Genomic DNA, 14,142 nt, shown 5'->3' with positions numbered 1-14,142 from the left:
GGCCCCTCTTCTGTTTAACCTCTATATAGCAGACCTCCCAAACACAAAGTCAAGAAAATTTTGCTATGCGGATGACATAGCACTGGCTACCAGAGACAAGTATCTCTTCAATACAGAGGAAGTCCTTAATAATGACGTTGAAATACTATACAATTATTTCAAGAAATGGAGACTCAAGCCAAACCCTAACAAAACTGAAGTATCTACATTCCATCTTAATAACAAAATGGCAAATGAAATTATTAACGTAAAACTCGGAAACACCAACCTCAAACATAATAAGTTTCCAAAGTACTTAGGTATAACATTGGATCGCACTCTTTCTTACCGAAAACATCTGGAGAACACCACTGCAAAAATTGGAACACGGAATAACATCATCCAAAAACTTAGCGGTGCTACTTGGGGAGCTAACGCAAAAACATTACGCACCTCATCTATCGCCTTAGTGTTCTCTGTGGCTCAGTACTGCGCTCCAGTCTGGATTAATAGCTGTCACACCAAACTTATTGACAGGCAATTAAATAACACAATGAGGTTAAATCAACGCCCACGTACTGGTTACCGGTGCTATGTAATATCCTGCCCCCGGACCTGCGTAGAAAAGCGGCCCTACTGCACGAATTCAGAAAGATTGAGACAAAACCAGAACTACCAATTAAAGAAGAATTCTCACAACTGCGACACACTCGATTGAAATCAAGAAAGTTACCCATACGCACAGCTGAGCAGCTTCAAAATAATAACTATGACCACATGAAACAATGGAGACTAGATTGGAACCAAAAGACAAATGACCAACTACAGATCTGGTTTGAGAGCTATAACTGCAACATCTCTGGAATGGAACTAACACGGAAAACATGGTCCGCATTAAATCGAATACGTACTGGACATGGCAGGTGTGCGGATTCACTACACAAATGGGGAAGAGCGATGTCACCAGAATGCGACTGCGGTGCCCCTAGACAGACGATCCAACACATCCATGGTGAATGCTCCTTGCGAGCATATGCAGGGAACTGGTCCGACTTCCTGGAGGCATCCCCATCGGCGCTAGAATGGATCTCAAACCTCGATATAACCTTTTAACTGACTAATATAAACATAAATTATATTTATGATTGTTATAAGATTTTAATGTCTAACACTTGATGTATTAATGTTGCATGTATAGCCATACGCTAAATAAAAATAAATAAAGTACCCTTATTTCGTCTAGTTTCTTTCAGTACTGACAATATTCTCTCAATGGCAATACCTTTGCTATTAACGTTAGGTTCACCTACGGTGCGATGGATTAATGTAGTAATTATTGCGAATACACGCCTTCAAATATGTTTCCATATACTAGCACAAATTTTCAGTTCGTTTTATTGTATTTCATTCATTGGATTTCAATGCCCCCGCTGGCCGCGGTGGCCGAGCGGTTCTAGGCGCTTCAGTCCGGAACCGCGCGACTGCTACGGTCGCAGTTTCGAATCCTGCGTCGGGCATGGATGTGTGTGATGTCCTTCGGTTAGTTAGGTTTAAGTAGTTCTAAGTTCTAGGGGACTGATTACCTCAGCTGTTAAGTCCCATAGTGCTCAGAGCCATTTGAACCATTCAATTCTCCCCCCTCCCCCTCCTTACTGCAGCCACAATGCAGCCTACAGAAAAGTTAAAAACAAAATTAGGAGCTATCATAAAAATAAAAACAGACGATAAAACGGTAACTGATTAAAACTGGAACAAGGCGAAAAATTGCGAAGATAATATAAAAACAATGGGTCAGTGATGCTGATTAAAACACATAGTAAATAGACAGGCACAATTAAAAAACATGGCGACAGTCTGGTTTCTGTTCGCAACATTTAAAGAACACACCTAGCGACAATATGGTGTCAACACTGACAGGGGACGCACAACACTGAACACGCACTTAAACAGCACTATGCGCTATAGAAGAGACACGGCGGCAGAAGAGTGAGAGGGGGGGGGGGGAGGAGGACCTGGAACGATTAGGGGAAAAAAGGGGGAAGGAAAGGAAAAAAGGGGGAGCCGATGGAGGGAGAGGACACAGGAAAAGGGAGACAGGGTGGACCCGAGAAGGAGTGGGGAAGGCAGTGGAGGAGAAAGAATAAGGACCCAGGGGAGAGAATGGAGTCAAGGAGTGGGTAGATGGAGAAAAAAACAGGATGGAAGGGGGAAAGGGAGCCCAGGAAAAGGACAGAGGGAGTAAGGGGCTAGTGAGGACCATAGTTGATAGGAGGATAAATGGAGGGAGAGAGGGCATCATCCTGGAGGGGCAGTTGATGGAAGCCACGTCGGGAAAGGAGATGAAGGATGTGGAAGTGGAGGGTGGGGGGGGGGGGATACAACAATGAAGGCATGGCAGTGGGTGAGGGTTGGAGAGGAGAGGAGCAACCAGCGGATGAGGGGAATCAAGTCGACGGGAGGTGTAGAGGACACGGACGTGTTCGAGGAAAAGGAGCAGGCGGGGGAAAGGAATCAGGTCATAGAGGATCCGTGTGGGGGCGGGAGGCGTATACGTCCCCCCTTTGTGTGTGAAATCTTATTGGACTTAACTGCTGAGGTCATCAGTCCCTAAGCTTACACACTACTTAACCTAAATTGTCCTAAGGATAAACACACACACCCATGCCCGAGGGAGGACTCGAAACTCCGCCGGGAGCAGCCGCTCAGTCCAGGAGGCATTTACGGAAGGTGAGGTGGAGTGCTTGGCGCTCGAGGATCTGGAGGGACTTGCAGAGTTTGGGGGGAGTACATTTTTATATTATGTTTTAGTTCCTAAATATGTGAGTTGCACCTGCCGGTACTGCTGTAGGCCGTGAAACCCGTATTGTAGTCAATTAAAACCAAGTTTTACTGGCTGTCAGAGGTATCTTCATTCATCATGACCTTCAGTAGCTGTGGGTGCCCTCACATAAAACATGCGGACTGTGGAAGGTAGTTCCTAGTAGCTGTAGAGTGAGATGCGGTGTGTGATGATAGTGGCGCTGTTGCAGTCGACTTCGACAAACTGGGGCTGACGGACAACCAGAACCCGTACGGCGTGCTGCCGCCGCTGCTGGCGCGCTCCATGGGCCGCATGACGGGCCAGCTGCTGGCTGACTACCTCTCCCAGCTGCTCTCCAGGAGGCGCTCCGGGCGCTCCCTGCCGCCGCCCAAGGCACCGCCCAACGCCAACTTCCACGGAGGCGAGAGGTAACTACGTATGTTCATACTCTAACGGAACAAAGACGAGCCTTTGCTGTTTTGTAACTTTCTAGCAGGCTAAAACGCGAAACCTTGCCTTTCGTTGTATGCAACTTGGCGCCCTTCTACACTACTGGCCACTAAAATTGCTACACCACGAAGATGATGTGCTACAGACGCGAAATTTAACCTACAGGAAGAAGATGCTGTGGTATGCAAATGATTAGCTTTTCAGAGCATTCACACAAGGTTGGCGCCGGTGGCGACACCTACAACGTGCCGACACGAGGAAAGTTTCCAACCGATTTCTCATACACAAACAGCAGTTGACCGGCGTTGCCTGGTGAAACGTTGTTGCGATGCCTCGTGTAAGGAGGAGAAATGCGTACCATCACGTTTCCGACTTTGATAATGGTCGGATTGTAGCCTATCGCGATCGGCGGTTTATCGTATCGCGAAATTGCTGCTCGCGTTGGTCGAGATCCAATGACTGTTAGCAGAATATGGAATTGGTGGGTTCAGGGGGGTAATACGGAACGCCGTGCTGGATGCCAACGGCCTCGTATCACTAGCAGTCGAGATGACAGTCATCTTATCCGCATGGCTGTAACGGATCGTGCAGCCACGTCTCGATCTCTGAGTCAACAGATGGCGACGTTTGCAAGACAACAACCATCTGCACGAACAGTTCGACGACGTTTGCAGCAGCATGGCCTATCAGTTCGGAGACCATGGCTGCGGTTACCCTTGACGCTGCGTCACAGACAGGAGCGCCTGCGATGGTGTACTCAACGACGAACCTGGGTGCACGAATGGCAAAACATCGTTTTTTCGGATGAATCCAGGTTGTGTTTACAGCATCATGATGTCGCATCCGTGTTTGGCGACATCGCGGTGAACGCACATTGGAAGCGTGTATTCGTCATCGCCATACTGGTGTATCACCCGGCGTGATGGTATGGGGTGCCATTGTTTACGTCTCGGTCACCTCTTGTTCGCATTGACGGCACTTTGAACAGTGGACGTTACATTTCAGATGTATTATGACCTGTGGCTCTACGCTTCATTCGATCCCTGCGAAACCCTACATTTCAGCAGGATAATGCACGACCGCATGTTGTAGGTCCTGTACGGGCCTTCCTGGATACAGAAAATGTTCGACTGTTGCCCAGGCCAGCACATTCTCCAGATCTCTCACCAATTGAAAACGTCTGGTCAGTGGTGTCCGAGCAACTGGCTCGTCACAATAGGCCAGTCACTACTCTTGATGAACTGTGGTATCGTGTTGAAGCTGCGTTGGCAACTGTACCTGTACACGCCATCCAAGCTCTGTTCGACTCAATGCCCAGGCGTATCAAGGCCGTTATTACGGGCAGAGGTTGTTGTTCTGGGTACTGATTTCTCAGGATCTATGCACCCAAACTGCGTGAAAATGTAATCACATGTCAGTACTAGTATAATACATTTGTCCAATGAATACCCGTTTATACTCTGCATTTCTTCTTGGAGTAGCAAAAATTAATGGCCAGTAGTGTATGTAGGCTCTGTCCTGTATCTTCTGGAGCGCAGCACTGAACAACTAAATACATCAAGGTACGACTTTCACGAAGAGCTTACAGTTTGACGTTTTTTGTGACGTATGCAAATAATTTTTGATCAAATTTACACGAATTGTCGCAGAAGTTTTATTCGAAAGGTCTTTACAATGCCACAAAAGAAAGAATATAGCCGGTGTCATAATTCAGTAGCTATAAATATTAAAAACATCTAGAGTATGTCATACAATTTGCCACACTGACCAACTATAAATCAGCAAAAACTTTACCTTCGTAAAATATAAAGGACAGTCAAATGAAAACAAAGCAGTTGGAAAAAAGTAAGTAAACTGTTTGTTATTTCAAAAGTAATCGCCACAACAGTTAATACATTTATCACACTGTGAAACAAGACGGTCAGTGCCTTCATGGAGAAATGTTTGCGGTTGCCTATGGAACTACGATTCTACCTAGGCGAGTACTTCTTCGTCCGAAGTACGATGGTTGGAACTTTAATAGTGGCAACTATTTATTTACAGCTCGCTCAAAATCGATACTATTTCAAAGTTTTACTGGCCTTCAAAGTAGTCACCAGCATTGTGTATAACCCTTTGCCAGCGATGTGAATGTCGCAGGATACTCTTAGCAGTGCCAGTTGTGTTGACAGTTGGAGCGGCGCGGTCTATTGCCCGACGAATTTGTAGCAGTTCTGAAGTGAATGCCGGGAAGTGTTTCTTTCAGTTTAGAATTCGAGTTGAACTCACGGGGGCTGAAGTCAGGGGAGTGCAGCTAGCACTGTAAGTGTTTGAACATTGTCCTGCAAAATGATGGTCAGGTCCTGCAGAAAGTGTCATTACTTCTGTCTCTACGCTGTTCATTTTTGGAACACAACCTACTTGCCACTGCGCCGTATTGTTCGGTAACAACGTCGAGGTAGAACCAAGACTGGACGGAGTCGGGTGATCTTTGCAGAAAAACATGCTTTAGTGTACAGAACGATTCTAGTTGGGCTCTTCTGGCGAACAGTGGCTAACTGGGACATTGAAGGGAATATCGTCGAAAGCGCAGAGTCTGAAAATGGTTAGGTCCCGTAGAGGCGCAATGAAAACATTTCAATACGAAATTTCTTAGTTCGCTCCCAGTGACGTCTTTCTATTGTTTAGTATGAGAGTTTTGTCGTATGTATGTAGCTCGATTAGACTCAACTGAGATGACTGCGTGTAACTGTAGTGTCTTGTTTATGTTATTGGTGGTGCTGAGAGAGAAAAGGTGAGGGGAAACTCTGAGCTATCACAGGGTCCTACAGTCGAATAATATCAAGTTGGCTGAAAAACGTGATCGGTTCACCATCAAGACGTTTTTGGGAAGTTTTGATCACCACTTGCGGAACAGTGTGGGTTGTTATTGGGCTTATTAGGATAAGTTTTATCACCTATGGATTAAGATCACAGTGTTTTCCAGTTTTATTATTTTGTTGAGCATCAACAGTATTAAAGTCCCTCTCTCAGTGATGCACTGTGAAGAGATTTAGACTTTTAATGAGGACATTAGTTCGAAGCATTTTGATCAGCAATTGTACCCACCGCCTTTCCTACCTTTCCCAGTCAACTACTGACGATAATAATGCTCGTCTACCTTTCTAACGTAATACAGCAGTGATGGCATGGAGCTAACGTGTCCTTCGTAAGTTTCCGGTGGCATGTGGAACCATCTGTCTACGTCTCGAAATTACCGTAAATTGCAGGCCGACGGTTTGAGGGTGCAGAAAGTGTCATCACATCTGTCTCTAGGCTGGCCGTAGGTTGTGTTCCAAAAATGAACAGCATAGAGACAGAAGTAATGACACTTTTTTGCAGGACCTGACCATCATTTTGCAGGACAATGCTCAAGCACGTACAGTGCAAGCTGTTACTGATTTGTTTGACTGATGGGGATGCTAAGTGCTATACCACCTACTGCACTCCCCTGACCTAAGCCCTCTTGAGTTCAACTCGATTACTAAACCGAAGGAAACACTTCACGACATTTGCTTCAGAACTGCTACAAATTCGTCGGGCAATAGACCGCGCCGCTCGAACTCTCAACACAACTGGCACTGCTAAGAGTATCCTACGACTTCCACATCGTTGGCAACGGGTTATACACAATGCTGGTGACTACTTTGAAGGTCAGTAACACTTTGAAACACGTATGTATTTTGTGCGAGCTGTAATTAAATAGTTGCCATTATTAAAGTTCCAACACTCGTAAATCGACAGCGACAAATGTCTTTCTTCGGGAGACAGAAACATGGAAATCGCATGGGAAGGGATCAGGGCAGTATGGGAGATGTGTAACTTACACTTGAAACGACCTTGGCGACATCTGGGCGGGCATTATCCTGCAACAGAACAATACCGTCCGACAACATCGCTGAGCCTTTCGACTTGTTCATCTAGACACTTACCAAGAAAGAGAAGAGCGCCACCAAGTCCAAACGTCCAGGAATGTTGACGCTCGGTATCAACCTGTTGCCAGATAATGTCCACCCACAAGGCGCCGAGGTTGCAGAAGTTTCGCTAGGAAGCCCTTACACATGTTTCATACAGTCCCGTTCTCTCCTCATGTGATTTCCACATTTTTGGAGCCCTGAAGAAAGACATGCGTGGTTTGCGCTGTTCACGTGTCTAGCCAAACTCTTCGGGTCCTGGAAGGATGATGTACCATGGGTACGATTGCCAGAGGCTGTATTGCCGCGTGTGACTTCCTGGAAAGGTAGTGTTCTGGCCTAATGAAATGGCACTGGAGTAACAGAGTGAGGGACCTCAGACTGCGACTCCTGTTCGTGGAGCACACCCAAGTATTTCTGGAACCGCATCTTGCTACACAATGTTACGCTAAAAACACAGTAAAATGGATAACAGAAGACCGAGACGATGACGTAACGGAAGATAGGAAGACGACATTAGAAAACGTACTGGAGCTATACATACACTCCTGGAAATTGAAATAAGAACACCGTGAATTCATTGTCCCAGGAAGGGGAAACTTTATTGACACATTCCTGGGGTCAGATACATCACATGATCACACTGACAGAACCACAGGCACATAGACACAGGCAACAGAGCATGCACAATGTCGGCACTAGTACAGTGTATATCCACCTTTCGCAGCAATGCAGGCTGTTATTCTCCCATGGAGACGATCGTAGAGATGCTGGATGTAGTCCTGTGGAATGGCTTGCCATGCCATTTCCACCTGGCGCCTCAGTTGGACCAGCGTTCGTGCTGGACGTGCAGACCGCGTGAGACGACGCTTCATCCAGTCCCAAACATGCTCAATGGGGGACAGATCCGGAGATCTTGCTGGCCAGGGTAGTTGACTTACACCTTCTAGAGCACGTTGGGTGGCACGGGATACATGATGACGTGCATTGTCCTGTTGGAACAGCAAGTTCCCTTGCCGGTCTAGGAATGGTAGAACGATGGGTTCGATGACGGTTTGGATGTACCGTGCACTATTCAGTGTCCCCTCGACGATCACCAGTGGTGTACGGCCAGTGTAGGAGATCGCTCCCCACACCATGATGCCGGGTGTTGGCCCTGTGTGCCTCGGTCTTATGCAGTCCTGATTGTGGCGCTCACCTGCACGACGCCAAACACGCATACGACCATCATTGGCACCAAGGCAGAAGCGACTCTCATCGCTGAAGACGACACGTCTCCATTCGTCCCTCCATTCACGCCTGTCGCGACACCACTGGAGGCGGGCTGCACGATGTTGGGGCGTGAGCGGAAGACGGCCTAACGGTGTGCGGGACCGTAGCCCAGCTTCATGGAGACGGTTGCGAATGGTCCTTGCCGATACCCCAGGAGCAACAGTGTCCCTAATTTGCTGGGAAGTGGCGGTGCAGTCCCCTACGGCACTGCGTAGGATCCTACGGTCTTGGCGTGCATCCGTGCGTCGCTGCGGTCCGGTCCCAGGTCGACGGGCACGTGCACCTTCCGCCGACCACTGGCGACAACATCGATGTACTGTGGAGACCTCACGCCCCACGTGTTGAGCAATTCGGCGGTACGTCCACCCGGCCTCCCGCATGCCCACTATACGCCCTCGCTCAAAGTCCGACAACTGCACATACGGTTCACGTCCACGCTGTCGCGGCATGCTACCAGTGTTAAAGACTGCGATGGAGCTCCGTATGCCACGGCAAACTGGCTGACACTGACGGCGGCGGTGCACAAATGCTGCGCAGCTAGCGCCATTCGACGACCAACACCGCGGTTCCTGGTGTGTCCGCTGTGCCGTGCGTGTGATCATTGCTTGTACAGCCCTCTCGCAGTGTCCGGAGCAAGTATGGTGGGTCTGACACACCGGTGTCAATGTGTTCTTTTTTCCATTTCCAGGAGTGTATAATTGGAGGACGCAATGCACGGAAAAGGAGGACTTTATCAAACAGTTGATGTTAAATGCCTGATGACGATTTTGATGTTGTTTATCTACATACATACTTGGCAAGCCGCCGTGTGGTGTATGACTAATAGTCATTTCCTATCCTGTTCCACTCACAAATGGACGGAGGAAAAAACGACTATCTATATGCCATCTTGTGATCCCTAATTTCTCTAACCTCGTCTTCAGAATGTATGTTTGCGGCAGTAGAATCCATCAGCGGTCAACTGCAAATGTCGCTTCTACAATTTTTTCAAAAGTGTTTCGCTAACTGTACGTCGTTTTCCTTCCAGTCACTCCCAGTTGAGCTCACGAAGCATCTCCGTCAGTAAACAAGTGTTGATCAAACATACTGGTAACAAATCTGAGTTGCTTCGATGTCTTTCAGTCCGACCTGGTAGGGATCTCAAAAACTTGAGCATGTCTCAAGAACTGGTCGCACTAGTGTTATTTACGCGGTCTCCTTTATCGATGAGCTACACTTCCCTGGAATTCTTACGATAAACCGAAGTCGATCGTTCATCTTTCCTACTACTGTCCTTATGTGCTCGTATCGCTTTCCATCGTTACGCCTAAACATTTAATCGTCGTGACTGTGTCAAGCAGTGCATTACTAACAGTGTATTGGAAAGTTACAGATTTGTTTCTCTTACTCGGCTGCGTTAACAAACATTTTTCTACATTTAAGGCATGCTGCCACTCGTCACAGAACATAGAAACTCTGTCTAAGGCATCCTCCTACTGTCACTCAACGACGTCCCTTTGCAGTGCACTACAATGGCACCGGCAAACAGTCGCGGGTTACTGCTCACCATGTCCGTCAGGTTATTTATGCATACTGAGGACAAGAGCGGTCTTATCACACTTCCCTGGGCCACTCCCGACGATACCCTTGTATCCATTGAATACTCGCCATGGAGGACAACGTACTGGATTCTATTACTTAAAAAGCCATCGAGCCAGTGACATATCTGGCAACCTATTCCGTACGCTCGGGACTTTCATTAACATTTTGCAGCGGGGGGCGGGGGGGGGGGGGGCAAAGTTTTAAGGAATATGGGATCCACATGTTGACCTCCATCGATGCCTCGCAGGATATCGTGTAAGAAAAGGGCAATCAGATTTTCGCACGAGCGTTGCTTTATACACTGAAGACCCAATGAAACTGGTACACCTGCCTAATATCTCGAAGGGCCCTCGCGAGCACGTAGAAGTGCCGCAACACGACGTGGCATGGACTCGAGTAATGTTTGAAGTAGTGCTAAAGCGAACTGACACCACGAATCCTGCAGGCCTGTCCGTAAATCCGTAAGAGTACGGGGGGTTGGAGATCTCTTCTGAACATGACGTTGCAAGGCATCCCAGATATGCTCATTAATGTTCATATCTGTGGAGTTTGGTGGCCACCGGAAGTGTTTAAACTCAGAAGAGTATTCCTGGAGCCACTCTATAGCAATCCTGGGCGTGTGGGGTGTCGCATTATCCTGCTGGAATTTCCCAAGTCCGCACAATGGACATGAATGGATGCAGGTGATCAGACAGGATGCTTACGTACGTGTCACCTGGCAGAATCGTATCTAGACGTGTCAGTGGTCCCATATCGCTCCAACTGCGCACGCCCACACCATTACGGAGCCTCCACCAACATGAACAGTCCCCTGCTGATATGCAGCTTCCATGGACTCATGAGGTTGTCTCCATACCCGCTCGATACAATTTGAAACGAGACTCGTCCAACCAGTCAATATGTTTCCAGTCATCAACAGTCCAATGTTGGTGTTGACTGGGTCAGGCGAGGCGTAAAGCTTTGTGTCGTGCAGTCTTCAAGGGCACACGAGTGAGACTTCGGCTTCGAAAGCCCATATCGCTGATGTTTCGTTGGACGGGTCGCACGCTGACACTTGTTGATGGCTCAGCATTGAAACCTGAAGGAATTTGCGGAAGGGTTGCACTTCTGTCACGTTCTTGCAGGATCTTTTTCCGTCCGCAGCGATGGTGGAGATTTGATGTTTTACCGGATACCTGATATTCACGGTACACTCGTGGAATGGACGTACGGGAAAATCCCTACTTCATCGCTACCTCGGAGATGCTGTGTCCCATCGCTCGTGCTACGACTACAACACCACGTTCAAATTCAGTTAAATCTTGATAACCTGCCATAGTAGCAGCAGTAACCGACCTAACAACAGCACCAGACTCTTGTTGTCTATTCCGCTGTTTACATATCTCTGTATTTGAATACGCATGCCTATCCCAGTCTCTTTGGCGCTTCAGTATATATCCGTGCTGATTTATGGACAGAAGTTTTTTGGTCTCAAGAAAATTTATTATATTCTAACTTAAAATTTTCTCAATAATTCAGTAGCAAACCCATGTTAAGGATATTGGTCTGTAGCTTTGTGGGTTCACTCTTTTACGCTTCTTATAGACAGGAGTAACCTGCCTTTTTTCCAGTGCCTGGGACTTTGCGCTGGGCGAGAGATTCGAGATAAATGCATGCAAATTAAGGGATCATTTGCAAACAGTGCCCTCTGTAAAACCGAAGTAGGATTCCATCCGGATCTGGCGACTTATATATTTTCAACTCTCTCAACTTGTTGCACATGACAATCATGATATTGGTGACGAGGAGGATAATGGTTGTGCTGGTATAATTGACATATATTCTGAGACCATTGTGAGCGATTTTGGCTAAACTAAAATCTGCATTATGATCGTGAACTACGCAAAAGCACATTTCTCACTTTAGACTTTATTTTTAATGTTCCTGACATTATTTATCCAAATTTTAATGAAGTGTCATTTACTTCAAGCTATGATAATGCTGTTTTATTTATTGTGCAATAAATTTTGCTGGGGGATGAGAAAGTAAGACTTTTAAAACTGTTTCCAGAGCTCTTCTTTATGCTGCTGTGGAGGATTTCCTTTCGAGTTTCGGGATGGATGGTCACGCTTGCCTTCTTAGAGCAATCTGTGAGGTCCACGGGCACTCTGTGGAACGCTTTGGCCTACTAGGAGAAATGCTGAAGCTTTTCTTCACGTAAGTAGCTATTTCTCACATATTTACCTGATTAAATATGTCATCATTGTATTTCCGCCAGGAACACGAACATTTTGAGAAAATGAGTTTTTGTATGTGTGTATGGGGGGGGGGGGGGGGAGGGGGGGGTGTGATGCGTTCCGACACGAATTTCTCTCCTGCTTCAAACTCTTCATCCCAGAGTAGCACTTTCACCCTACGCTCTAGTTATATGCTTGACGTATTCCCAGTCTCTGTCTTCCTCTACAGTTTTTACCCTCTACAGCTCCCTCTAGTACCATGAGAGTTATTCCCTGATGTCTTAACAGATGTCCTATCATCCTATTCCTTCTCCTTATCAGTGTTTTCCACGTATTCATTTCCTCGCCGATTCTACAGCGAACCTCCTCATTACTTATCAGTCCACCTAATTTTCAACACTCTTCCGTTGCACCACATCTCAAATGCTTCGATTTTCTTCTGTTCCTGTTTTCACACGTCCATGTTTCACTACCCTACAATGTCGTGCTGCAAACGTACATCCTCAGAAATTTCTTCCTCAAATTAAGACCTATGTTTGATACTAGTAGATTTCTCTCGGTCAAAAATCCTCTTTTTGCCAGTGCTGGACTACTTTTTATGTCTGCCTTGCTCCGTCTATCTTGGATTATATTGCTGCCTAGGTAGCAGAGGTCGATAACTTCATCTATTGCTTCATCACCAGTCCTGATTTTAGTTTCTCGCTCTTCTCATTTCTGTTACTTCCCATTACCTTCGTCTTTCTTAGATTTGCTCTCGGTCCATATTCTGTACTCATTAATCTGTTCATTCCATTCAACAGATCCTGTAATTCTTCACGTTCACTGAGGAGAGCAATGTCATCAGCGAATTTTATCATTGATATTCTTTCACATTGAATTTTACTTCCACACACTTGAACTTTTCTTTGTTTCCGTCATTGATTTGGAAATTTGTGGTAAGAACTATGGGATCAAACTGTTGAGGTCATCGGTCCCTAGGCTTACGCACTACTTAATCTAACTTAAACTAACTTACGCTAAGGACAGTACACACACCATTGCCCGAAGGAGGACTCGAACCTCCGACGGGGTCAGCTGCACGAACCGTGACAAGGCGCCATCATTGATTCTTCGATGTATACATTGAGGACTAAGGGCGAAAGACTACATCTGTCTCTTAAACTCTATTTAATCCGAACATTTCGTTCTTGGCCTTCCAGCCTTATTGTTACCTCTTGATTCTTGTACTTATTGTATTACCCGCCTTTCCCTACAGCTTACCACTGGTCGGTGTGACCGAGCGGTCCTAGGCGCTTCAGTCCAGAACCGCGCTGCTGCTACGGTCGCAGATTCGAATCCTGTCTCGGGCATGTGTGTGCGATGTCCTTAGGTTAGTTAGGTTTAAGTAGTTCTAAGTCTAGGGGACTGATGACCTCAGATGTTAAGTCCCATAGTGCTTAGAGCCATTTTGAACCTACAGCTTACCGCTAATTTTCTGCGAAACTAAAGACATGCACGAAAAAACGGGCTAGCCCTCAAATGTGAAAACTTGGAGATAAGTGTTGCCATCTGTTACTGGGTACGGGAACTATCAAAATTGGCATTGGTCTCACCCGTAAATATCACTTAGGGGTGAGGTCAACGTCGATTTTGATAGCTGCCATACCCAGCAACAGATGGCAACACTTATCTGTAAGCTTTTACATTCGAGGGCTAGCCTGTTTTTCCGCGCATGTCTTCAATTCGCACATCTAGCACCATTTTATATTGTCTAACGCTTTTTCCAGGTCGAAAAATCATATGAACGTTCCCTGATTTTTGTTCAGGCTTGCTTGCATTATCAACCGCAAAGTCAGAACAGCCTCTCTGGCGCCTTTACCTTTCCTAAAGCGAAACGGATCGTCATCTAAGAGTATTCAATTTTCCTTTTCCA

General features: G+C 46.6%; 1 protein-coding gene across 1 annotated transcript in view; it reads left to right on the top strand.

Moving 5' to 3' along the window:
- The window catches only part of LOC126484205 (uncharacterized), a 369,533-nt gene that overhangs the window by 342,759 nt on the left and 12,632 nt on the right, over positions 1-14,142 (top strand). The window contains exons 3-4 of the mRNA XM_050107618.1: positions 3,009-3,207; positions 12,064-12,210. Coding sequence (XP_049963575.1) covers positions 3,009-3,207; positions 12,064-12,210 — 346 coding nt within the window. The remainder of the gene's footprint in view (positions 1-3,008; positions 3,208-12,063; positions 12,211-14,142) is intronic.

The sequence above is a fragment of the Schistocerca serialis genome, chromosome 6, assembly GCF_023864345.2.
Source record: "Schistocerca serialis cubense isolate TAMUIC-IGC-003099 chromosome 6, iqSchSeri2.2, whole genome shotgun sequence".
NCBI lineage: Eukaryota > Metazoa > Arthropoda > Insecta > Orthoptera > Acrididae > Schistocerca > Schistocerca serialis.
This window is presented reverse-complemented; position numbering and strand designations above follow the sequence as displayed.